The 25,627-nt window shown below is 59.6% G+C and overlaps 2 protein-coding genes across 2 annotated transcripts in view; both read left to right on the top strand.

The window, feature by feature from the left end:
* Positions 1 to 5,479, top strand: part of LOC117651204 (paired mesoderm homeobox protein 2B-like) — a 29,312-nt gene extending 23,833 nt beyond the window's left edge. The window contains exons 7-9 of the mRNA XM_034395016.1: positions 5,044 to 5,060; positions 5,153 to 5,239; positions 5,456 to 5,479. Coding sequence (XP_034250907.1) covers positions 5,044 to 5,060; positions 5,153 to 5,239; positions 5,456 to 5,479 — 128 coding nt within the window. The remainder of the gene's footprint in view (positions 1 to 5,043; positions 5,061 to 5,152; positions 5,240 to 5,455) is intronic.
* An 11,397-nt stretch (positions 5,480 to 16,876) lies between these two features.
* Positions 16,877 to 20,171, top strand: LOC117651203. Its single transcript, XM_034395015.1, has 8 exons — positions 16,877 to 16,951; positions 17,034 to 17,149; positions 17,282 to 17,360; positions 17,438 to 17,538; positions 17,617 to 17,894; positions 18,003 to 18,211; positions 18,397 to 18,677; positions 19,883 to 20,171. Exons 1-8 carry the CDS (start codon positions 16,949 to 16,951, stop codon positions 20,169 to 20,171), a joined length of 1,356 nt encoding a protein of 451 aa, XP_034250906.1. The 5' UTR covers positions 16,877 to 16,948.
* The last annotated feature ends 5,456 nt before the right edge of the window (positions 20,172 to 25,627 follow it).

Raw genomic sequence — 25,627 nt, 5'->3', positions numbered from 1 at the left:
GCAGGGCCGCATCCGGGATGCCTACCTGGCGGCCAGCGGGCGCCGTCGCACAGTCGAGTCTCACCAACTGCAGAGCTGCAAACTACTAGCCATCTTGGACAGAGAATACTTCCACTTTCTTGAACTTTGCTTCGTCCCTGCCAGAGTGTTGGAAGAGTGCTTCGTCTGTGTTGCAGCGGAGGCCTGCGCTCACTGGACAGCCCGCTGCCGCCGCTGCCGCCGCTGGGACAGGCGCTGGGCCAGGCCGGCCACCGGGGCAGCCCACCATTCTTCTTCCCGCCGCACTTCGGACCGCACCTCGGCTCGCAGTTCTCCTCCCACCCGCTGGGCTTCCACGGCGTCCACGGACTCAAGGGTGAGTCTGGGCCTACACTCACTCAGTCCGCCCCGCCCCGCCCCGCCCGGCTCGCCCTACCTGCCATAACCAGGTTATTGTTTTTCAGCCGGGCCGGGCCCACCACCCCGCCCCGCCCACCCCTCAGGGTTCCACGCAAATTGGTAAAAGGAAACTTGAGAAGTACTTGGCCGGGCGGGGCGGGGCGGGGCGGGGCGGGGCGGGGCGGGCGGCCGAACTGAGGCGTTCCCCGCCCCACCGCCAGGCAGCGCCACGAGCGCGCACTGCCAGCGCTGGTTTTCATAATTCATCCACTATAATCCGGTTACCCCATCTCTCTCACAGTCATGATACAAATTTCATAGCGCATAATTCGATTCTGCAATTCCGGCCGTTGCTTACACACGGCACCTCTCAAGTCGCAGCTGAGGCGCCTGGCGGCTGCGAGTGGCACTAAAGGGGAAGGGAGGGGGCAGGGCCGGGCAGAGCGCAGAGCCCAGGCCGAGCCGTGACGCCAGAGTGAGGTCAGCAAACCGAATTAGCCACTCCACGTCAAGCGTGTTGCGATGGCAGCATCAAGTTGACTCGACTCCCAGTTAAAGAAGTCCTTCCACACGCAGCCTTCAGCCAGAGGCAGCCAGAGACAGCCAGAGGGCCCAGCGTCCGTCCGAGGGTTGGACCGTCGGTTCGTCAGCCAATTTTAGTAATTGCGCTTAAGAACCATTCACACTGTTCCTCCAGAGGCCCTCCGAGTTCTGGCGGGACCCTTGTCTCCCTGTCCGGTACGAGTTCCACGAATCTCAATTCCACAGATCGACGGATAATTTTGACCACCGATGAAAAACTCCTTGAAAACGGCCTTGATGCTCAACCAGTTTCGAGGAAGGTGCGCAGTGCAAACGGCCGGGTTCTGCGGTTCGATTTGACGCGTCAATAAGTGGTGCGTAGCCAGCCACGCGGGGCGCGGTGGGGCGGGGCGGGGCGGGGCGGGGCGCGGCGGGGTGCGGCGACTTTGAGCAGGGGAGGCCTCCCTTCCCAGCCCTCCCGGCCCGCACGCAGGTCCGCAGAGACCAGCAGAAAGAGGCCGAGTGATGGATGCAATAAGCGGTAGTGAAACTGAACACCGCCACGGCACCGCGCATTACATTAAAGTGTAATTCTCTGAGCCGCCTCCAGCGCGGCTTCACTTTATTTCGCCGCAAAGTGGATGGATGCATCACGGCGACGTACTGCACCACCGCACTCGGAGGCCGCTAGCCGACGCCGTCCCGGCGGCAAGTCGCTAGGCCCGCCAACAACGCCGTGGCAATCGCGGCGAGGGACGGCCTGCGGTGTTGCTCGCGACAGGTTGGGGTGGGCCGCGCCGGCAGGGCTGGGGCACAGCCTAGCCGCCCAGAGCGAGACGAGAATTTATGATAATATGGGTCGGACGAGCTGCCGCCATGGTTTCCGCCGGCAACCCACCGCGCCGCCGTGCTCCGAGGTGCGTTCTATTGCGTTACGCGGCTAGATTACATTGTGCTGCCCCGCCTCGGCTCAGCTTGCGCGACTCCCGACCTGCCGCCTTGCTCGGCTCGGCAAAGAAAAAAGAGTGAGGCTCATCGCGCGCACCTGATGCCTGGCCTAATCGAGTGAGCGCGGCCCGACCCAAGACTGCCAAGGCCTTGGCCAAGGCCCCGTCGCGCCGCGCCGTCACTGAGCGGCCAGCCTGTCGAGGCCGGTCGAGGCCCAGGCCGTGGCGGCCCTGGCGGTCAAGGCTGGACGGGAAGACAGAGCAAACCTGACGGCTGTCTCCGGGGGGTCTAGGCCTTCGAGACACGCCCGCACTTCTTCATGTACGCGGCTTGCCGGCCGACAGTCCCTCGCTTGGCCGCGACGGGCAGCCTGGCAGCCACGGAGCCCCCCAGCCACAAATACAGGCGGGGCCCTGGGAGCCTGGAAGTCTGGAAGCAGGCACTGCCAGGCAGCCGGCGCGGCCACCAACCCTTCCTCCCCCACGGCGCGCATAAAAATGAAATTTGCCGCGCCGCTGCCTCCTCGGCTGCTCCCCGGCTGCCCCCTCCCCACCTCCCGGCTTCGGGGAATGGCAGGCGATTCCCGCCGTGTCAGGGATAAATCGGGCCGGGGCGGGCAGCGGCAGGGCAGCGCGGCGCTCACGGGGCCAGGCTCAGGCCGGGCCGATCCACCGCGAGTTCACCTGTCGGGGAGCGGCAGAGCGAGGCAGAGCGAGGCAGAGCGAGGCAGAGCGAGGCAGAGCGAGGCGCCAGCGGTGGGTTTCCAAGCACACCCCGAGCCAGGCCTGGGCCCGGCCCCGCCCTGGCCGCCTCCAAGCACTCCGTGTTTGCACATCCAGCCCGGCGCGGCCCCGCTCGGCCCAGGTGTGATGCCGGGTCGTAAGTTGATTCGCACAGCGAGGCAGCGAGAATTAATTTCCTCCTCCCCCTCCCCCTTCCTCCTCGGCGCCATCTTTCAGCAATTGTAACGCAGACTAATGGTGGTGCCTAATGGGCTGGATGAGGGCCTCTCCCCCCCTCCCCCTGCCCCCTTTCCGCAGCTCGATACGCCACCACTGGTAGGCAGAACTTGTTCTCGGGGTGCAGGTGCCAACAGCCACGCGACGACTGCCAGGCAGGCTGCCAGGCGGGCTGCCAGCGCTAACAGGGACGTCGCGGCTCGACACGGCGCGGCTCAAAGAAGCACGTCGTAAATTTCCATTTGCCGGCTGGGAATGCGGCCGGGCCTCACCTGGGACTCAGTGCGCCAGTGTGTCTGAGTGTGTGTGGGCGCGCTCACTTAGCGGATGGCTCATTAGGTTTTCCACTTGCGCGCGCCACGCGGTTTGTTGTGGCCGAGACGTGAAGCTAATTGGCGCGTTGCTCGGTGTTGCAGCCTTCCCGGGGCTGTGCGCGTGCTGCCCCATGAAGCCGCTGGGACTGCTGCCGCCGCCCACCAGCCCCACCGCCTCGCAGGGAGCGGCCCCGCCGGGCCACCAGGCCCACCAGGGCCTCCAGGGCCACCAGAGCCACCAGAGCCTCCAGGGCCACCAGCCCGACCAGGGCCGGCCGGCGGCCGCCTCGCCGGACCAGCAACGGTCGTCCTCCGTGGCGGAGCTACGGCGCAAGGCGCAGGAACACCAGGCCGCGCTGCTGCAGGTAAGGCCGCGCACAGTGGGCCAGAGGACCGGTGGGGCTGCCAAAACTCTAGACGCGTTTTGAGCTCTGGAGTCGCTAAATGGCACTCGAACCAAACGTGTGACCCCACCAATGGATTGCTCTCCGGACGATGAATCCATTGGTGGGGACGCACGTTTGGTTCGAGTTGTGTAAAGCGACTCTGACATGCAAAACTGGTTTAGAGTTTCGGCCGCCTACTGGTCTGTGCACTGTCGCATGCAACCACACTGCGTGCACGCGCCTCTCGCTGCGGCGCGGGGACTCCTCTCAACGACCACACTCTCGACCACACTCAAGAAGGCGTGCTTGTTCCCACAGAGCCTGCACACCATGGCGGCGTACCAGCTGCCGCAGCTGCCCCTGTCCGCGCTGGGCCTCTTCAACGGGTCGCTCGGCGGGTCGCTGGGCAGCTCGCTGAGCGGGTCGCTCGGAGGGTCGCTGGGACTGCAGTACTCCGCGCTGCACCGGCCCGCCGCACAGGACAGCACGTCGGCCGCCGCCACGACGCACACCCCCACTCCGGGGTCGTCGCCGCCGCTGCGGGCGTAGCGAGGCGCGGCGTGTGGAGCGGCGTGGCGGGGCGGCGCCTAAGCCGCCGCGGGTAACGCAAAAACCTTGACGCTGACAGCGTGCGGCGCCCCGGCCCCAGCCCACTTCACTTGGCTAGTTTTGGCGCCGCAAATGCGATTACTGATTGATCCGATTGGAGCTGATGGACGGGCCGGCGTGGCGGGGCGTGGCGGGGCGTGGCGTGGCGGGGCGTGGCGGGGCGTGGCGTGGCGGGCGTCGGCGAGGCTCTCATCCCTTCGCTGGCCGCGGCGGCGCCAACATCACGCCAGGGAAAGCAGCCCATCGGAGAGCAAAAAGCGTTGCACCGCGTTGCCGCGCTGAGTGCAGGCTGAGCCGCGGGCCGCGGGAATGAGGGATGTGCCGATACAACAACGGGACGGGAAATGTTTCGACCGGCTCGGCTTCGGCTCGCCATTTCCGCGTCGACTGGAGAAGCGCCTTCTTGGTTTGTTTCACCACATCGAAGCACACTTCGCCTTTTCGTGTCCATGTTTATTATTTACGATCAGATGAATACTTCTTAGTTCTTCAGACACAAAAAAGGAACTTATGTTGTGCAGGCAGATTCTTACTCTAAGGACCAAGAAGGGAAGTTCTCTCTCTTTGTAGTTGTGTTAGCACGGATTCTGCCGGGTAGACGCTGAGACCACCAGCCTCTTAAATATACCAAAGAAACCAAAATCGGGTCGAGCTGTTGCACCAGACACGGAAGACTCGCAAAGTCAGTTTAAAAGACGTGCAATTTCTTGACAACTTTCAATTATTTTGGTGTGTTAAACAAATTTTATTTGGGTGTATTTCAGCTCATTCCTGAAGTTTTGTTGACTTTAATTTTCTGAGACGATTTGTATGGTGTACACCGAAACGGCTACTTGCCTTTTCCCTCCCATTGACAAATGCTGTTTGTATGTGATATGTAGTTGTGATGAATGTTATTTATAGTTGTTATTTGTCTAACTGTTACAGTACCCAAAAGTGCTTTGGTAAATTTGCAAAGTTTTCTTGATAGTTTTCAGTCATAATTGTTAGAAATGTACCCCTACATTATGTAATAATTTATACATCCTGTGTTTAGAGAACTTCTCTTGTAACAGGAATGGAAGGTGCTTCATGCGCCTTAAGCAATTTTCTGGACCAGAATTTTCTCAGGAGAAGCGGTCATGTAGGTCATCTTGTGCTGCAGCCTTGAGGGCCCATTTATTAATAAACTAAGCTAAGCCCCAATTAGCACCATTTTTTGTGATAATAATATTCAGCTACTATAGTACTTGCTACGACCTCACCTGATTTAAAAACTCAAAATAGACAGAAATTTTTGTAGCTGCTGCGCTGTATGTCTTTGTCTACTGATGCTTTTGTTTCTGTTTGTCTCTTTAAGGAGGCCTCTGCACAAACTGTATAAAATTTATAACAAACAATACCAAAGAGAATATTAAACACAGTAAAACCAATCTTGATATGACGATATTTTATTCCTGAACCAACATCTACCTTCCCTGGGTTCCAACATGCTGGTCTGAGGGGACTAAGCATTCCCCCCACCCCACCCCACTCCCCACCACCCACCTACCTCCCACAAAAACAATCTGCGTGTAAGAAAGGAGGAAACAAATCCCACAATCTGGAATCAGAGGCACCTGCAGGTGGCAAAAATCATCCCAAACAATCCGAGACAATCGAGCAATCTGTGTACAGCAAAGTGAGGACCCCTTGAAGTGGACCACTTTACCCTGAGGGCCGGAACCGAGGTATGCGGTGAAGGGACGAAGGGAAGGGAAGACCAGACGGAGGAAGAGGAGAGGGGTGAATCACTCAGCGAGTACGAGTACAGGTGTTACACCCTACAAAACTCGTAAACTTAAAGTTTGCAAACGTTTTAAGACTTAAGCGTTTAAGACGACACACAGACCCGAATCGAGCAAAACAATTGCAAATTCATCCCTTTTTCAACTTGTGAACACATTGAGTACGGGTTAATTCGTAGTGATTGACCCGTCGAGAGGAGGTGCCGCATTCGCTGAGCCGAATCGGGGTGACCCGGTCCGGTCCCAAGTCTGCCTGGTGCTCCCTCCCCTTTCCCGAACTCCGGGCCCCTCCTCCGTCTGGACGCAGGGGACCGGTAGTGTGCTCGTTATGGACGCCTTTTCCGAGTAGCAGTCCCCAGGCAGCGTGGAGAGCCGGCCACTCGCCTTAGCTGTATTAGCTCCATCCATGGACCATAATAAAGCATTTTCAATTTTTCATTTCTCTCTTTCTCTTTCTCTCTCTCTTCCCAGCAGAAAACAGGGAATTGGGAATCACCGAGGAATCAGGAGAGCATAAAAAGGCAGCCAGATTAAGGGCGACCGGCGGACGAACAGGGCGGCCAGGGAAAGCCACTCTCGCATCGAACATTGTTGGAGCGTGCCGCGCTGGCAGCCGTTCGACTGGAACCATTCGGGCATTCTCGGGATGAACCGCCACGCCGCGCCGCACCACGCCGGACTACAGCGACGAGGTAGGTAGGCCCCACCCCCACCGGCAAGTGATTGGTGATCCTTGCTTTCAAGGAGGACACATGCCAGCGGAAAGAGGTCGGTGGGACGGAAATGAACCGGGACTCGGAAATGCATGCAAGAGGCAAGGCGAGACAATTTGGTGGCGGGATAATCCATCCAGGCCCACGTCTTACCTCCCTAGGCTCCCTTGGCTGCCTTGGCTTGCGTCGGCTCTGCCGGGAGCTCATGTGCGCAGGCCGGGCAGGCTGGGCAGGCTGCGAGGGCTAATGGCGAACAGCATGCAATGCAAATCGCGTTAACATGCGCTAAATTATTCAGCGCGTGCGGTGGGGCCGCGGGGCCGCCATCGCCAAGACCGCCCTGCAGGGCCCTGGAGGCGGCCCCGCCATGGGCCGCGCGCCCCGCACGCCCCGCCCGTCGCCATGGAGACGGGACGGACTCTTCGCGCGGCCACTGGGTGCAGGCCCTGAAGGGGCAGCATGCAAGTTCCGAGGCTGCCAGCCTTCAGCTCGGCCTCCGGTCAGAAAACGCTCTTTTATATTTGTTTCTCCTGTTTACGAAAGCCACCAATGCGATTTGCTGACCTCGGCGGTTCAACAGCCGTGTAACTAGATCACTCGAAACTTGGCCGGTGCCGGTAATCGAACCAAAGCCACTTCGGAGTCGGCCAGGCCGACAGCGAGGCACAGCGAGGCACAGCCCGACAACTCAAACTCAATTTCTAGTTGGACTTGACGGCCAGAGGCGGCGGCGCCCCGGCAGGCCCAAGCCGGCGGCGCGCTGGGTCCCAAGTGGCCACGCTGTCCTGAGGACTCGCAAAGGGAGCACACGACACGCCTTTGATTGGCAATTGTGCGCAAGCACGCCAAGCGCGGCGACAATGATGGCAATGATACACAAACAGGACACTCAAATCCTTTCAACAAAGCGTTGTCTCGCAAATGCGTGCATCTTTTCGTAAAAATAAGTACAAAATTTGGCACGAACTTGTGCGGCTCTGCGTGAAAAAAAATTAAGAACGGTGGTGTACAAAACACTGTGTGAGACCGAGACCTACAAAAACTGTGAAATTATGGCGTCGTTGACATGCGCGGCGACCGAAGAGTTCGATGTTGTGGCAGCACGCCTGCACCCCCCTCACAAACTGAGGGCCAGGTCAACTCGGGGGTAACTCGGGGGTAACTCAGGGGTTACTCGGGGTAACTCAGGGGAAGTTGGGGGAAGTTGGGGGAGGTCGGGGGGAACTCGGGGGGAAGTCGGGGGGAACTCGGGGGTAACTCGGGGGTAACTCAAGGGGAAGTTGGGGGAAGTTGGGGGAGGTCGGGGGGAACTCGGGGGAAGTCGGGGGGAACTCGGGGGGAAGTCGGGGGGAACTCAGGGGCAAGTCGGGGGGAACTCGGGGGGAACTCGGGGGGAACTCGGGGGCAAGTCGGGGGAACTTGATCGACTTGCCCAAACACTAGAAATACGCTCCAAACTAGCACCGTTGCCTTTGTCTCGTTGCCCCGATTCTAAAAGTGCCCCTACTTGCCCCTCTAGCTCACCGAAAAAATTTTGAGGGGTCGCGGCGAGGTGGCTGGGGTCGCCTGGGGTCGCGGTGGTTTCCCGGCTGGCCCACACGCCGAGCACTGGCTGCTTAAATGCCGCAAAGTTGATCAAAACGGTCACAAATGTGTGTAAAAGATCGTGTTTTGGGTCGACTTTAAGCATCCACTGCTTCTGATCCGAGGCGGTAAATCGCCCTCCCTCAACGGGCAATTGGTCTTTGGACCTTCCTTTTGCATGCCTTTGTTACGGAGTGTGATTATCTGCCTTAGTTTGGGAGCAGTTTTGCCGCAAAGTTGATTAAAACGGTCAAAAATGTCTGAAAAATCGTGTTTTGGGCCGACTTTAAGCATCCACTGCGTCTGATCCGAGGCGGTAAATCGTCATCCCTCAACGAGCAATTGGTCTTTAGACCTTTCTTTAGCATGCTTTTGTTACGGAGTGCGATTATCTGCCTTAGTTTGGGAGCAGTTATGCCACAAAGTTGATCAAAACACGATTTTTCAGACATTTGTGACCGTTTTGATCAACTTTGCGGCAAAACTGCTCCCAAACTAAAGCAGATAATCGCACTCCGTAACAAAGGCATGCTAAAGGAAGGTCTAAAGACCAATTGACCGTTGAGGGATGACGATTTACCGCCTCGGATCAGACGCAGTGGATGCTTAAAGCCGGCTCAAAACACGATTTTTCACAGACATTTGTGACTGTTTAGACCAACTTTGCGGCAGTACTGCTTCCAAACTGAGGCAGATAATTGCACTCCGTAACAAAGGCATGCAAAAGGAAGGTCCAAAGACCAATTGCCCGTTGAGGTAGGGCGATTTACCGCCTCGGATCAGAAGCAGTGGATGCTTAAAGTCGACCCAAAACACGATCTTTTACACACATTTGTGACCGTTTTGATCAACTTTGCGGCATTTAAGCAGCCAGTGCTCGGCGTGTGGGCTAGCCGGGAAACTACCGCGACCCCAGGCGACCCCAGCCACCTCGCCGCGACCCCTCAAAATTTTTTCGCGACCCCATTTGGGTCGCGACCCCAAGGTTGGAACCGCTGAGCTAGAGGGGCAAGTATGGGCACTTTTGGAATCGGGGCAACGAGACAAAGGCAACGGTGCTAGTTTGGAGCGCATTTCTAGTGTTTGGGCGAGTCGATCAAGTTCCCCCCGACTTGCCCCCGAGTTACCCCTGAGTTCCCCCCGACTTGCCCCCGAGTTCCCCCCGAGTTCCCCCCGACTTGCCCCTGAGTTCCCCCTGACTTCCCCCCGAGTTCCCCCGACTTCCCCCCGAGTTCCCCCCGAGTTCCCCCCGACTTCCCCTTAAGTTACCCCCGAGTTGCCCCCGAGTTACCCCCGAGTTACCCCCGAGTTGACCTGGCCCTCAGTTTGTCAGGGCCACGCGAAGGACGCGAAGCACGTGCTGGATTCGTGGTCCGATTGCCCCGTCGCGCCTTTGCACCCTAGTGGTGATCACAGACAGACAGACAGACAGACAGACAGACAGGCAGACGGACATGCGGACGGGTGGACGGAGAGGGGGGAAGGTGCAGAGCCAACGGAGGCACCGGAAGAGGATTGGCGAAACCAACACCCACATAAATCTTGTTGGTCCGGTTGCGGCAGATTGCTCCCGCTCTCCTCCGTGTCCCCCGCCATCCCCGTCCCCCCGACCGCCTTCCGCAGCCCCGCCCCGCCGGGCAGCGCTAGGGCGCCGGTGCTACATTTCCAGGACGTGATAATTCTTGGAATCGCGCGACCAAACAGTTTACTGGCGGCCTGCCTCGAGCCCCGCCTTGACTTGAGCCCCACCCCGCCCCACCCCGCCCCGCTCGGACTGGTGGGCGGCACCGCGCCCCGCCCCGGGAAGGGCCCACAGGCTTCCCTGCAGGGCGGCCGCGAGCCTTACACAGCCAAACCGTGCCCAAATCTTGAACCTCAACTCTGCTTTCAGAAATGCGCATGTCGTTTTACGTTGACGCTCGTAATTATTTTAGCAAACTGTGTGTGGGATGCGCTTTTGTCCGAGCCGGTAGTCAATGCCCTCGATTTGCAGCACGGCGTTTTGAGCCGCACAGTCCGACTCACCAGAAGCTGGCTTGTCTTCCCGGTTCAAGGAGCGCAACGCGCCACCCCGCCGGGCCGGCAGGAACCTCTCCGCTCCTCCTCCAACCCCCACACGCTCTGTTAGCGCGCGCCAGGACCGCTTTTATGTTTTGTTTTTCACTTTGGTCCGTCATTTTGTTTCTCTCGCCTCGTAAAGCAGCATTTCCGCGCGTTTCCAGACTAAAGCAGCGTCGGCTCCGTCTTATTGTGTTTCAAGGCAGCGGAAGAGAGCCTCTCTCTCTCTCTCTCTCTCTCTCTCTCTCTCTCTCTCTCTCTCTCTCTCTCTCTCTCTCTCTCTCTCTCTTCTCTGGCGCCTAATGTCCCCTAATCGAGCGCCAGCGTCGCATTAAAGCGTCGCTGTTTGCGGCGCTTGCAGCAGCTCTGGGCAGCCCCGGGCGGCCCCGGGCAGCCTCGGGCCGGCACGGCGAATTGCATCCCGTCGAACGAAACAAAGTTCGCCGAGAGCCGCCGCCCAGCGCCCAGGCCGCGCGCCGAAGAGCGCGCCGAAGAGCGCGCCGAAGAGCGCGCCACGCGGCGTCGTCACTGGTCGCCAAGCCGCGTCGGCGAGCCGGGCGGAGACTGCTCCTCGAATCCGTGACACTCCTCCTTCACTTATTCGGTCCTTTCATTACAGTTCCCGCCGCCGCGCTGTCGGAAAGAAGCAAACTAAAACCGAGCAGAATAGTGGCATTTTTGGGTGTGCCTGCAGTAAATGTGGCGCGCTACCCCGTTTGGCTCGCGATATGCTGCACGCCGCTCCGCGTCCACCTCAGCGTGAAGGGCGCCGAGGCGGCCGACACCCCGCCCGGCACCGCCCGGCACCGCCCGCCAATGCGAGCAATTCGATACGGCGGACATGAAATTTTACGACGCCACCGGAAATATGCGGCAATAAGACGGATTCGCTAATGGCCTGGAGGAACCGGAAGTCCATTGGGCCGAGCCGCTCTCTCTCTCTCTCTCTCTCTCTCTCTCTCTCTCTCTCTCTCTCTCTCTCTCTCTCTCTCTCTCTCTCTCTCTCTCACACACACACACACACACACACACACGGGCGTGATGCCATCAATCATGTACTCCGCGGAAAGTGAAGCGCCACTGCAAGGGCCGAGAGCGGCCGAGGGCTGCCCGGCCAGACACTTTGCCCTTTCCATAACCATGAAGAAGGCGAGGGCGCCCAGCTAAAGGGCCCAAAGGGCCGCAACCAGAGTGCACCATAAGAGAGAAACACTCCGCCACTGGTAATATATTGTTGCAGCCTCGTAAGCGACCGCAAAATTTGTCATATCGCGTTGACGTCCGCGGCTTCGTCTCGCAGCGGCCCTTGCGGCGCAGCGGCCGCCATTGTCGCGCTGCGAATTATGGCGTGGCGCCCCGACTTCACGGGCCGTGGGCAGCGGGGCGGGGCGGGGCGGGGCGGGGCGGCCACACATCGCCAAGACGGCCAGGAACGAGATCGTAGCCGCCTCGCCTTTCAGCGCCACCGCGCCCCACCACGCCACGCCCCGCTGGCCCCGCCCTGCCCCGCCCTGCCCCGCCCTGCCCCGCCCCCCGAGTTGTAGCTACATTGTTGTTCCGGAATCGTGCCGTCCCTCTCTCTCTCTGTGTGTCTCTCTCTCTCACACACACACACTTGGGGCCCTGGCGCGGCCCTCTGCCCCGCTTTGTCGCCGGATCGGCGCCCAGCCCTATGCTTTGCTTGCCCGGAACGACGGCGAGTAAAATGTAAAACGCTCAAGCCTGATCTAAACGTCTACTGCGTGTTTAGTGCGTGCCGGTGTGCATACCCATACCAAAGAAATCTGACATTTTGAGAAGACTGTGTACTGACTTTCTGCACTATGAGGGTTCTTGGTCTTACAAGGGATGTCGCCTCTATAAGGGAATTCCACCATCTGGGCTGAATCAAATTCGATTAAATTCTATTTTCTGGTGACTAAATCTCGCTAAATTTGCTTTTAAATATCATCATCATCATCACCATCATCATCATCGCTAGGCCTATGCAGACCTTTAGTGGTTCGAGTGACTGGCAAATGGCAAGTCAATCTTGAAATAATGACAGTAATAACAAAGTCGAAATGGTTCAATCCATGAAGTGGGGGCAGTCGGTGAGCGGATGAGTGACGTGCAGAGAGGACAGTAGCAAAGTTGCAGTCTTCCAGAAGCAAACACGCGAGGCGCCGCCCACTCTCTCCCGCGGCGCCGTCCTCCACCTCACAGTGGCGTGCCGAGCCGCGCCGAGTCGGGGAGGGAGAAATTGAGAAAGTCATCCAGTTTGGCTCGAGGCGCTCTTTGTAATCCGCGGTTAAAGAGGCGTAAAGCCGCCTGACTGTGTTTGGACAGACGCAGCCCCCGCCCCGCCCCGCCCCGCTCCGCCACGGACAACAGGGGGAGGGGAGGACAAACATGCGGCGCGCATTACAAGAACAGATTGCTAGCCAGCGAGTAGACGGCCACGGCGGCACGGCGGCACGGCCATGTTGGCCTCGACGCCCTGCTCTACATGCGCTGCAGGACAGTGCGCTTGCTGCACGCGTGAGGCGGACAAGGCCTAGGCGAGCACGTCTCGAGGAGCGTCTCGGCTCAACAGGATTGCCGCTGCAGTCTGCGTTCTCTGCGTTAGCCGGATTACCCTCCGACCCAGAGAGCCATGAACGTAAACAAACGCGAAGTATCATCTCTGCGAATCTGCTGCCGTTGTGGGCGAGCTGGGGGTGGGGGTGGGGGTGGGGGTGGGGGTGGGGGCAAGGGTTGAGCGAGGCGGGCCTGGAACAATAGCGTTTACCGCTGCCCAAATATTGGCGCAGCGATCTCCAGCGAGCCGTGTCGAGCCGAGCCGAGCCGCACCGCACCAGCGGGACCACACCAGACCAGCGTCAACAAATCTTATCAGTTTTGACGAGCCCGGAATTGCTATGAATTTGGAATGAAGACGCGTGCAGCTCGAGGAGAACGCCGTGAACGCCGTGACCGACGACGACGTGGCGGAGTGATGGGGGCGACTTCCAGCCTGCGGGAAAAACGCAGGCATCCACGGATCACACTGTGTTTTTACGAGTGTCCATGCTCCCCATTGATAAAACCGTTCTGTTTCAAAATCAAACGTCTTATTTTCTAAGTGTCCTCGGTGTGTCCTCGCCGTGTCCTCGCCGTGTCCCCACCCCAGCGCCCTGCCCGCCCTGCCCGCCCTAGGGCTAGTTACGCCATGAATGGTTCGCGCGCTCATCAATTCACCACACTGTAATTTCACTTGGCTCACATCTTTTCAGGCCGAGCCTCCGTGCCTCCGAGGTCTCGAGGCCGTGGAGAGGAGGACGGCCAGGTCCACACTCTCCTGCATCTTGATTGAAAAATTCTCGTTAGGCCGTGATGAGGCTCGCCACGGCCCGGCCCTTTGTGCCGCCCTGTGTGCGCAACATCTTTTGTTCTTGAATCAAGGCGGAGGGGAAGGGGGCGCATTGCAGTGCATTGTCGCCTCCCAAGTGCCTGCCGAGGTAAACGGGCGCGTGGTCAGTGGACAACCACCTCAACGAGACACACTTTTCAAAAAATGTGTTTGCCGAGCTCCTTGCTTTTCCTCCCATTCCTTTTTCGAAGAAGTTTGCGAGTGACTTGCTGCTCGGCGGCGCAGGTGCGGCGGTGCGCAGGGCGTCGCCTGGCGTCGCGTCGCGTCGCGGCGCAGGTGGAGGGGAAGACGCACTGTAACGTCTGTTTGTTGTTTGTAATTGCGCCTTACATGCCTGGAAATTACTCGCGGGGATAAATCAGCCCCAAGTTCCTTCCACCTGCGAGTCGCGCTAATTTGAAACGCGGTGCAAGCCTTTCCGAAGGCGGTGGAGTAAATCACCCGGGAGTCGGCGCTGCTGTGGCGTGCTCCGCGCGCTCTGGCGCCAAAAGACTGTTTGGAGTTGAAGCAGCGCTTCTTTTGAACAACGGCCGCCAAAATAAATCAACTCGCGCGTCCCGCTCCGAGTCCCGCCCCGAGTAACTGCCTTAGAGCGGAGCGTGGCGTCGTCGCGGTTCCAGCGGTTCCAGCGGTCGGGGACGCTAAAACGGCAGGTCGGTTTTGGCCGCGTTTGTCGCTCTCGCGTGTTCCGTCGGTCCAGAGGCTCCAGAGGCCGTCGTTGCTCAGCCAGCGCGCTAGCGCAACGAATGCGCAGGCATGCGCAGGCCGCGGCGCCGCGGCGCGCCTCGCCACGCACGCCGGGGTGCTTCCTCGCCGGGTTAATAAGCCGCTTAATTGATAAATTAAGCGGGCGGTAATGAAATGGGGCATGCATACGGGACGGCTGCACTGGGCGGCACTGGGCGGCACGCACTGCCGCGAGGCCGAGCCAGCTGGCGGCACCACAACAAACACACTGTGCTCTGGACGCCCCGGGACGGCGGTCACCTCGCCGGGCAAGTCGGGGGCGGATTGAGTTTGGCGACGCGTCCTGGACGGCCCGTCCTTGGCGAAAGGCTGCGTACGTAGTCCGAGCCGCGTGCCGCCGGCCGTTGCGTGACAACAGCTCCAATTGGCCTATCAATTTGGCTTACTCCGTCGAACCGGGCGCACTCGCGCACGCCCGGCGCCCGGCCCAGCGCACGACAGCCCACAGTGGGCCAGAAGACCGGCGGAGGCGGCCAAAATCCCGGACGCGTTTTGAGCTCCAGAGTCGCTGAATGGGACTCAAACCGAATGTGTGACCCCACCAATGGATTGCTCTCCGAACGGGGAATCTGTTGGTGGGGTCACACGTTCCATTCGAGTCCCACTCAGCGACTCTGGAGCTCAAAACGCGTTCGGAATTTTGGCCGCCCCCACCGATCTTCTGGCCCACCGCGCAGCCCGGCTGGCGAGCACGCGGGGCGCGCGGAGCCCCCATTAGGTACAGGGCACGGTGACCGACGTTTCGCCACAGACCTTCTCGATCGACCGGAGACTCCAGACAACAAGCAAGAAGTGGTTGGGAAAGGCGCGATCAAGAGTACCAGACAGGGGTGGGGCGGCTGTGCCCTGCAAACCTCCGCACTGCCTACTAATGTTATTAGGATGTGGCTAGGAATTCCAAGCAGTAAGTTAGGTAGACATGCTCATAACGATCGTAATGTTTCAGCGCTTCCCAAAACATGGTCGAGTTCAGAGAGGACCCCAGAGGCTACCTGCGTGGTGCGATGGCTTTGCATGATAAGGTTGACCATCGAGTTTACTGTAGTTGTGACTCCAGTTTGTGAATGGGCACACGACTGCTCTTTAGGCAACGTATTGAGCTGCATGTCAGCTGGTAAAAATGACGAGATCGAACGCCGATCTGAAGCACGCGAGGACGCAGGCTGCCTGTCAGGTGCACCAGCATTTTTGTGTTTCGCTGTAAACGGCTGGCGGCCGGCGGGCCGGGTAGGACATCGTGTTGCCAAAGTGTGGTAGGTCTGGATTCGCCATGGGATTATCGATGCCTCGAAGGGCCTCATCCCCGAGTTTGCCCGAGTCGCTTACCCTTGTCGAGACGCGCAGTCACTGGCCGTCCACCCGCCACTTAGAATAAACGGCTCGCATTACAGGTGCCTCGCAGCGAGCTGGCGGCGAGCAGCCCCAACGGTGTGCCAGTCGCCGGAGGTAAAAGGAGGAAATCCCGCTGGGGTTCGTCCAGTCTTGCCCGCGAGCTGGCCATGGCGCGACTGCAGCTCCTGGGCCTGGCCCTGGTGGCCCTGGGCTTGGTGCTCACGGCGGCCGTCGGGCTGGTGGAGGCGCAGGCAGCCCCCACGGCCCAGCAGCACGGCGCCAACCTGGCGGACGACACCGTGGCCGCCGTCGTGAAGCACCTGGTGCACGCGGGCAGGACGCCGTCGGCCGTGGCCGCGCTGCTGTGCACACCAAGTAAGCCGCGTCTGTGGCGCTCGAGGGCCTCTCCACGTTACCACTTCACTGTTGTTCAGGCCGATGAGTCTTGCTCATGTTCCCGGCGGCCCGCAGGCAGGGGCCGCGCGCTGGGGCGCGCCCTCACGGCGCAGGGCCTGCAGGTCCTGGTGGCGGACCGGCGCGAGGCGTGGCTGGCGGCGCTGCCCGCCCGCCGCGAGGCCATCACCGTGGTGCTGGACGCCGCCTGCCCGGGAGCAGTGCCACTGCTTGCCGCGGTGAGGCGAGAAGCCGATGGAGGAGACGGGCTTCTACAGTGCAGGAGGCAGCAATGGGGTTGTTCTTCCCCCAGGCGGACGGGCTGGACCACTTCCGATTCCGCGCGCGCTGGGTGCTGATCCGCGCGGACGGCGGCACCGGCCTCGGCCAGGACGCCGCCAACCAAACTGCGGTGGTGTCCGAGGCCGGGGCAGCGAAGCCCCTCCGCGCCGAGGCGGCGGTGCCTCGCAGCGCAGAGCTGGACGCCTGCTACGCGGGCATCGACGGCGTCCTGGACGGCCTGGGCGTGCTCCTGGACAGCGACGTCACCACCGTGTGCGCCGAGTAGGTTGCGTTCTCGTTGGCGGCCAGGACGAGGACGAGGGCCAGGCACGGCACGGTGGCGTGGTAACGATGACTGACGCGCTGGCGGTGCCGGTGTCCCCAGCAAGGACGTCGTGGTGGCCGTGGCCGCGTACCGCGCCCGCCGAGGCTTGGGACTGCGGCTGCAGCTGCTGGCGAGGTGGCCCCGGGAGGCCCCCTTGCCGTCGGCGAGGGTGCAGGCCGACCAGCGGCCGCTGGCAGGCCGCAGGGTCGACCTGGAGCAGTCCGTCATCAACGTTGGCTTCATGGTCGGTGCTGGCGAAGGTTCGTTTGGGGCTTACACTCGTTTTCGAGGGCTTGACCCATGTCCTCGTTCGCTGTCCGGGGCAGGTGGAGTTCCCGGAGAAGTTCAAGGACCTCGTCGCCCACGGAGGAGCTTCGCCGGACCTCTTGGCCGCCTTCTCTTTCGAAATGATTCACTACGTGACTGAGATGATGAACGCCAGGTGAACCAAAATGGAACTACTCTTATTAGTTAAATACCGACAACAGAAGCGATGAGGCACAACACGCGTTCTTCTACCGCAAGTTTTTTCCAAGGATTTCATGAATTGCTGGAATAAATACTTTTTGATCAGAATTAACATAACCTACCAATCGTCCTACGGCCAAGTCTCGGGCAAGACCGTACCTACGCAGGGCCTGTTCGGGATGACGGTAGGTACACTGACACGCATTCGCAAATTGCAATAACATTGCGGTTTCCTCACAAAATACTTTTATTTCCCGCTCAGGTTCGGAAGGAAGTGGAGATTTGCGGGTCTCCCGTGGCGATGTTCCTCGACCCTGTTCGATTGAAGTATTTCGAATACACCAACGTGTTCGTGCCGGTGGAGTGAGTTTTGTTCGACGGCAAGGTGACGTGACGTCGTCTGGACGTCCACGACGTTGCTTTGGGTGCGTTGCGTTGCAGAGGCGTCATCGTGTTCCGCGCGCCGCCCCTCTCGTACGAGACCAACGTGTTCTCGCTGCCCTTCCCGGTCACGCTGTGGGCCGCGGCGGCCGCCGTGATGCTGCTGTGCGCGGGCCTCCTCACCCTGGTGACGCACTCGGAGCGCTCCCTGGCCGCCGCGAAGGCCGGGACGGCCGGGAAGGCCGGCCCCGACTTCGGCGACGACCACGCCGAGGACCACGCCCTGCACTCGGGCGCCGACGCGCTGCTCATGACCGTGGCCGCCGTGTGCCAGCAAGGTGGGGAGGGCTTTGACTTCACTGTCTTCACCCCACGACACTGTTGAATGATGGCATCTTTCACTCAAATCGGTGAGTCAAAGCTGAAGGGGGCGTGGGTGACGCCAGGGTACTCGACGGACCTGCGCAGCGTCCCCGGCCGCATCATCGTGCTCATGATGCTGATGCTGCTGCTGCTGCTGTACACGTGCTACTCCGCCTCCATCGTGGTGCTCATGCAGAGCACCAGCACCAAGATCACCCACTACAAGGACCTGCTCGACACGCAGATGAAGTTCGGGCTCGTCAACACCCCGTACATCGTCTTCTACGTTTCCGTAAGTCAGCCAAATGTGACTGTAGTGACCTGTCACTTGAAGAAAGTTTTTACTGTCCCAAAAAATGAATTTTCCCGGAATTGAAAAAAAATAATGGCTCAAATTTGCTCGCGGGAATTTTAGGACAGTGGCTTTATCAATGTCAGTTTGTGGATTGGGTAAAATAGGCAAGGTGGTTCTGACAGAAAGAGACGGAACCAGTGCGCCGCAAGCTGTACACGGACAAGGTCCTGGAGAACGGGCGCGCCAAGCACCTGTACAACGTGACGGAGGCCGTGCGCAAGGTGCAGCACGAGTACTTCGCCCTCAACGGCTTCAAAAACCTCATCTATGGCGCCATCAGCCGCACCTGGACCGAGGACGAGAAGTGCGGCCTGGTGACCCTCGGCAGGGACTTCGTGAGCGTCAAGGACCCGCAGATCGCCCTGGCCAAGCACACGCACAACGCCGAGGCCATAAGGATCATGTGAGTGTCAGAGCGCACCGAGCGCCGTGGCGGTAGGCAACCCATCGTGCACCGGGACACGACGGGCGGCCCGTGGCATCATTACCATTACCATTGCGGGCTACATCACGCCGCTGGCTCGTCCCACGGGGTGCCCTTAAGGGGGCACACCAGTGAAAATTGTCAAATTTTTGCATTCTTTTTTATTTTATCTTATTTTTCTGCTATTCATTCCGAGTCGAATGCCGCAAACCCCACCCCAAAATTCCAATTACTTTGGCTTGTGCACATTTTTGAAGTTGCTAAAAGGGTTATTATTTTTGGCTATTTTAGACCAATTGTGAACGTTCAGGTTTTTCACTAAAAGTTTAATTACAAAACCCTTGAACCACCCAAACGCAGTTAAAAAGAGGGACATTTTGGCGCAACACGAACTTAAATACTTCAAAAGGCGCATTTATAATCCGAAAAAACACGTCAAATCTATGTTTCTACTAAAAGGACTTTTTCTCAAAACACCTTTTTTGTACCTTTGTGCCACTCTCACGGGCGCAAAAATTGAGATAAATTAATGCGGTTTGCGGCAAAATGTTCGTTAAACTTGCGTCTATGGTCTGAACCTCGGAAATGATGATCCCATAAATAGGACGTGAGCTGCAGCCATGAAAGCGCAAAAAAATTGGTCAAAAAATTTGTTTCTATTTTTGCCTTTTGAAAAAACAAATTCAAAATCATTCTTTTTGCATGCCCGTGGTTCAGACCATAGCCACATGTGTCCTGTTGAGAAATTTTCAAACCCCGTCCTCGAGGCTCAATCCAGAGAGGCGGAATCGTGGCAGGAGTGAGACGAGGTCGCAGAAAAATGAAGTGCACTGGCGCTCCGTCGTGCCATCGCTACCCCACCCTCCCATACTGATTTTTCTTTTCTTTGATATAATTTTGAGCCACGAATAAAATATCAATCGAATACGTAGGTTACTTTTCTCAGAATGATCGTTTTTCAAAACCTCTACATTTTCACTGGTGTGCCCCCTTAAGGTCTACATCGTTTGTACGACCTCTTCTTGTCCGATCTGCCAAAATTCGCCCGACTTAAATACTTACTTCCCGCTGTTAGATTTTTGTACGACCTCCTTTTGTCCGACCTTACCTCTCACTCGTGTAAATTTTGTCAGAACGACAGAAACATGTCGGAGTACATCGTTAACCCCCTTTGCCTCGGTCAGGCTGCGGCGGATCGTGGAGCGGGGCATCCGGAACCGCTTCGACCGCAAGTTCACCCACGCCAGGCCCACCTGCTCCAACAACGCGGCCAGGTTCAACTCGGTGTCGCTGACGGACGTGCGCGCGCCCTTCCAAATCCTGCTCTCCCTCATGGCGGCCTCCGTGGCCGTGCTGCTGGCCGAGCTGGCGTGGCACCGCCGCCAGGACGCCGTTCGCCAGCGCAGGGCCGGCGAGCGAAGGCCGGCGTTCGTCGAGGCGATGGCCCCCGTCGCGGTCCCTGCCCGCGACTAGAACGCCGAGAACGTAGTCAGGGAGCCGAGTAGAGTAAAGGACGTTCGGGTAGCGACGCGGGACTAATCACTGATTCCGTAGCTGTCAAGGTGTCACCCATCAGCACGCAGTTCAACCACCCCGCCGGGACAGCAGAGCGGCACTGCGACACGCCGCGAGCACGCCCTGCACGCGAAACGCATCACACTGAGAGTTTGGTTCAATCCCGCGCCGGAGTGCCAGTTTGCCGCAGTTTGCCGCTGCAGGGCGCCGCCGGGCCTAGCCGGGCCTGGAAGGGCCGCCGCCGCATCGCCAAGCATCATCGCATCAGGAGGAGATTGGTGTCCATTTCTCCGGTGGGTGGTTGGCGGCGTGGCCGCCAGGGCGCGCCAGAGGTCGCGTGGCGCGCCCTGGCGCGGCAGGACGCCGGCATACTCCGCGCGCCAGAGACTCTACGCGGGGAATGCTCTGGAGCGGCGTCTCTACTCCAGCTGGGCGGGCCGTCGCCGTCGCCGCCATACTCCGCGCGCCAGAGACTTCACGCGAGGAGTGCTCTGATCTGAGTCCAGCCGCTTAAGAGGGTTTTCACTGAGACTCACAGCAAATGCGGTCAAAATGTTCTAGCAACCTCCAAATTCGAAAGCAGAGTAAAGGTGCCGGCTCGCCAGTTGGCCTTGCGAGGGAAATAGCTCTTGATTTTCAGAGCGACCTGCCAGCGTTTTCGTCGCCGCCGCGGCGACTTCGCTGCCATCGTCAGTCGCTATTTTCTCCTTGACAACAGAGTAAGCAATCCTAAGAAAAATCTTGTCCCAGCGTCGCTCGTCCGCGCAGCCAGGTCGCGTGTCCTCGACGAGCACGTGTCGCGTGTCTATTTCCGCGGCGTGCAGTGGCGGCACTTCTGATTCCGAAGACCGCTGTCTGTCTCCCTCACACTGGTGGGGCGTTCCGCGGGGTGCAAGAGAGACAGAGCGACGTCGAGCCGCTGGCAGCGCAACAAAGGCCCGGGACTTCCCTGGGAGTGATAGTAATTATCGTGCGGTGAGCGAGGAGAAATGGAAGAGAGAGGCCGTGTCACGGCACGCCGTACACGCCACGCCGTACACGCCACGCTGTGGCGGGGCACGCCCCGACGGCCAGCCTGCCAGCAGCACGAGTTGTCGCAAGGCATCGCAAGGCATCGCATGGCCGCCCAGAGAGCACCGCGCCTTGGAGCGACTACTGTTGTTAGCGGACCGGTGGACCGTGGCGGGGCGGTTCACGGGGCGGTTCACGACGACGGCATAGAAGACGACGCCGCCCTAGGGAAGGGCTTATTCCTTCCGCCGAGGACCTCACAGTGGGCCAGAAGCCCGGTGAAGGCGGCCAAAACTCTAGACGCGTTTTGAGCTTTAGAGTCGCTAACATAGGACTCGAACCGAAAGTGTGACCCCCACCTGTGACCCTCGTTCGGAGAGCAATGTATTAGTGGGTTCACGCGTTCGGTTCGATTTTTTTTTTGTTGTCTCTGGAGCTCAAAACGCGTCACGAATTTTGGCCGCCTCCCCCCGGTCGTCTGGCCCAGAGCATAACCCCCCATGACCGACTCCCCATCTTACAAGGAGAACGACAACTTTGGACCACAAAACTGAATCGACGCCGACGCCTCCACTCCAAACGCCGGGCGTAACCACTGTTGTCGGTGTGGACGAGGCTGGGCGAGGACGGATGGGGTTTCTCGGCCGCGACGCCGCGACGCCGCGACGGCCGTCCCAGCCGCCACAATGGAGCGCGCTAACCAGGACGCCGGTTCATGTCCAGCCAGCGGCAGCCAGGCCAGGCGGGCCAGGCCAGGCGACTAGGCCGCTAGGTAGCGGGAGTCGTAAGCAACAAGGTGTGACAGCCATGGGCCATCGAGCCATTCCCAGTCCCAAAAACCCATGGAGCATCCCATGAGTCATGGGACGCCATGGGACACCATGGACCGATTTTTCCCATGGGGAAGATATCCCATTGATTTTTTGCACCATTTCCCATGGTGTTGAGCAACCCATGGGGAGATGCCCCATGGTGTGTCCCATGGGAGCACTTCCTTGCCATGACAGAGTGTCTAGAAAGATCATTGTTTGAAGTGCCTCCGTCTGCGAGGGTCATCACCCACATTCATGTCAGCCTCAGGTGAACTTTTCACGATACAACCGATTTTGGAACTAGATTTTGTCTACAAGTCACCGTTGACATGATATTACCTAAACGTAAAAATTAGACGGAGACTTCAACGCACGGGCAGGAATTCCATCCCATGGGAATGGCGACGCCATGGAAAAGTTCACACCATGGAGAGGCCCTCCCATGGTGTTCATCCCGCGCCATGGGAAATCACCTCTATTTTCCATGGGAGGACACTTACCCATGGTGCTGACCCGCGTTCTCATGGGATTTCAGTTAGGTCCCATGGAATATGACTCATGGGATCCCATGCGACCCATGGTTTTTTGGGACTGGGTTGTGAGCAGCACTAGTTTACCTCAAATAGGAGAGGCGGCCCGGCCCGGCCCCGGTCGGCTCCACGGCACGGCGAGCTCCCCGGGGCCCCGCGGTGGGGTGTCCCGGGTGCCGTGGGTCCCTCACTCCGTCCACTCCGTCCACTCCGTCCGCGGGGTCCCCAAACTTGCCTGAAACGGGGTTCAAAACGCGGCCACCGCACTACCGGCCCGGCGGTCTTGACCTCGACACGGACAACTTGGAGCGGCGAAAATTTGTCATGTTGTTTGCCGCCACACAGTGATATGCGTCACAGCGGTTCGCTCTTCTGCCCCCCGCGGGGCCGGCCTTGTCTAATATGCGAAGTCGCATCGAGTCAGGGAGCCCCCGTCAGCCCCACTGCTAATTCCGCGACGTCCGCGACGTCCGCGTCGTCCGCGTCGTCCGCGTCGTCCGCGGCGTGCTGCCGCTTCATTAGGCGGCCGGCCAATTCAGCAATCAGGCGCCGGACAAAGTGGCGGCAAGCAAAAAAGAGAAAGAAGCGGCGATTGAGGTAACTGGCTGGGCGTCGCGGCGGTCGCGGCGGAGGGGGAGGGGGAAGGGGAAGCAGTATCTGATCGGCATGTGGCAACGCCGGCCCGACCGGTGTGGGTGGATGCCGGCACTGGCGGCGCTGCGTCGCTCTGGACGACTACCTTTCTCTCAGGGGAATGACTATTGTGAAAGAGCGGGGCCGGCCAGGGACCGCGGCGGCCCGGGCCGTGCAGGCGTCAGAGGATATGACAACACGAAATTTCCCCGCGGCCCGGAGCTGCAGTGTGAGGCGTGCGGCCCGCGTGCCGACTCTTCCGACTGGCTGCTCGTGTGTCCGGCCGGGTGAGCCGGCCAGCCAGGCTGGCAGCCAGGGCTCGGTGCTCCGGGTGCTCGTTGTGCCCGGACGTAGGCAAAGTGGCCGACTGGCGGCCGCAGCCCCGCAGCCCCGCGGCCGGACAAAGGCGTCGTATCGACGGCCAGTCCACTTCCCGGGGTTCCAGTTCCGCCGAGGCTCATTCTGGACGTCGCTCCGTCTCTCTCGCACTCGTGGGGCACTGGGCAGGAGTGCGAGAGAGAGAGATAGACAACGCGACAAGCGCTGTTCGGCCCTTCCGCCCAGAGCGGCACGGTCAAGGCGCGGGGCCTTCGTGATGCTCGCGGCGGCGGTGTGGCCTGTTGGCTCGCTCGCCCGGACGACCGCGGGGCACCCCACGGGTGAGTGTGAGAGAGAGAGAGAGAGAGAGAGAGATACCAAGCCCTGATCGGGGCGTGCTGGAGCAGGTCCTCGATCGCCATCAGTGTGTGGTTACCGCGCTGTGGCGCTACTCTGGCGCTACCCCAGCGTTTCTCAACCTTTTTCGGTTCGCGACCCCAAATTTGGAGCGAAAAATTTCCGCGACCCCCAGGAAAAATTTCGCGACCCCACGCGACCCCTCCTTTAGCATGCCTTTGATACAAAGTGCGATAATCCACCTTAGTTTGGAAGCAGTATTGCAGGAAAAATGATCAAAACGGTCACAAATGTCTTTGAAAAATCGTGTTTTGGGCCGACTTTAAGCAGCCACTGCGTCTAATCCGGGGCGGTATTTCATCCTCCCTTAACGGGCAATTGGTCTTTGGGCCTTCCTTTCGCATGCCTTTGTTACGGAGTGCGATTATCTGCCTTAGTTTGGGAGCAGTATTGCCGCAAAGTTGATCAATACACGATTTTTCAGACATTTGTGACCGTTTGTGACCTATGCGTGCGAGAGAGACAGAGCGAGACAGAGCGACCCCCGGCCGGCCGTTCTGCTTCCCGCCCTGCTTCTCGTTCTGCCCGGCGCGCACCGCGCCACGCGCTGGGGCGTGCGACGCTGCAGGCAGGCCGAGTCCAAACAGAGCTTCGTCGCTCTCTCTCTCTCTCTCGCATGCATCCTTGGGGCGCGACCCTGGAGGCGGTTAGACAGAGAGAGAACGACGAAAGCGCGCCGTGTGTGTCACGGCGTGTAGTTCGGTCTTCCGCCTATTCATTCCGGCCATCGCGTCGACCATTGTCTGGGCGATCCAGATCGGATCCAGATCGGATCCAGGCCGGCCACCGCGGGCCGTTCGCAAACCACGTAACGCAGCGAGGCGGCGATGCGGCGAGGTGCAGTCCGGGCCGGGCAGGTCACGCGGGGGCAGAAGAAACCACTGCCGCAGCAGCATGCACGGACATAACAGAGAGGGCGACGGCCCGCGGCGCCAGCAACACCCCCAACATTCGGACGAGTTTGCCAGTTTTCGCGAGTTTAATCAATTACTTCGGATCCTTGCTGCGGCAATCTTTCCCTTTATATCAGTAGCTCTTCTCCGAAAGTCGCCGTGTTGCTTCTAGTCCGAATCCGGTTCCGCGGGCAAAATTGAATGCGAAGATGTTCGCCTAATGGTTCCTCGGCGCCGCCACGCCAAACAACAACAACAACTTGCGAGGAATTAAACGCATCAGGCACGATCGCTTGATGAGCGGCTCCAGCATTGGTTCTCCTGGCCGCACCTCGCCAAACGCGCGTCGCGCCAATCGAACCATCGAAACTCGAATCGAACCTCGAATCGATACCAAGAGACCTAGCGACGCGAGGAACCACTCCTCCGCCTCGCGACGAGCACTTCCGCGCTGCCAAAGTGGCGATCCGTATCGGCTCACGTTCGGCCGTTTCTTTGAGGAGGCGCGAGGCGAGGCGGGGCGGGGCGGGGCGGGGCGGGGCGGGGCGGGGCGGGGCGGGGCGGGGCGGGCGGGGCGGGGCGGGTCATGCCCCCCTCGGAACGTCCTTGTCTCCGGGTTTCACTAATGCACCGACGTGCTTTAGCGAATTGGCGTTTGATTGCCTCGTCTCGTCCCTCCAGTGGCGGGCTGCGCCTGCGAGTGAAGATTGGAAAGCAGTGACCCTGGACAGGCCGAGCGGGTCACCGCAGCCGAAAAGCAATTCCCACCGCCTCCGCCTCCACGACGAGGATTTGCATTG

Source organism: Thrips palmi, unplaced genomic scaffold, assembly GCF_012932325.1.
Source record: "Thrips palmi isolate BJ-2018 unplaced genomic scaffold, TpBJ-2018v1 HiC_scaffold_5, whole genome shotgun sequence".
Lineage (NCBI taxonomy): Eukaryota > Metazoa > Arthropoda > Insecta > Thysanoptera > Thripidae > Thrips > Thrips palmi.
The sequence above is the reverse complement of the archived record's forward strand: the minus strand, read 5'-3'. Positions and strand labels throughout refer to the sequence as shown.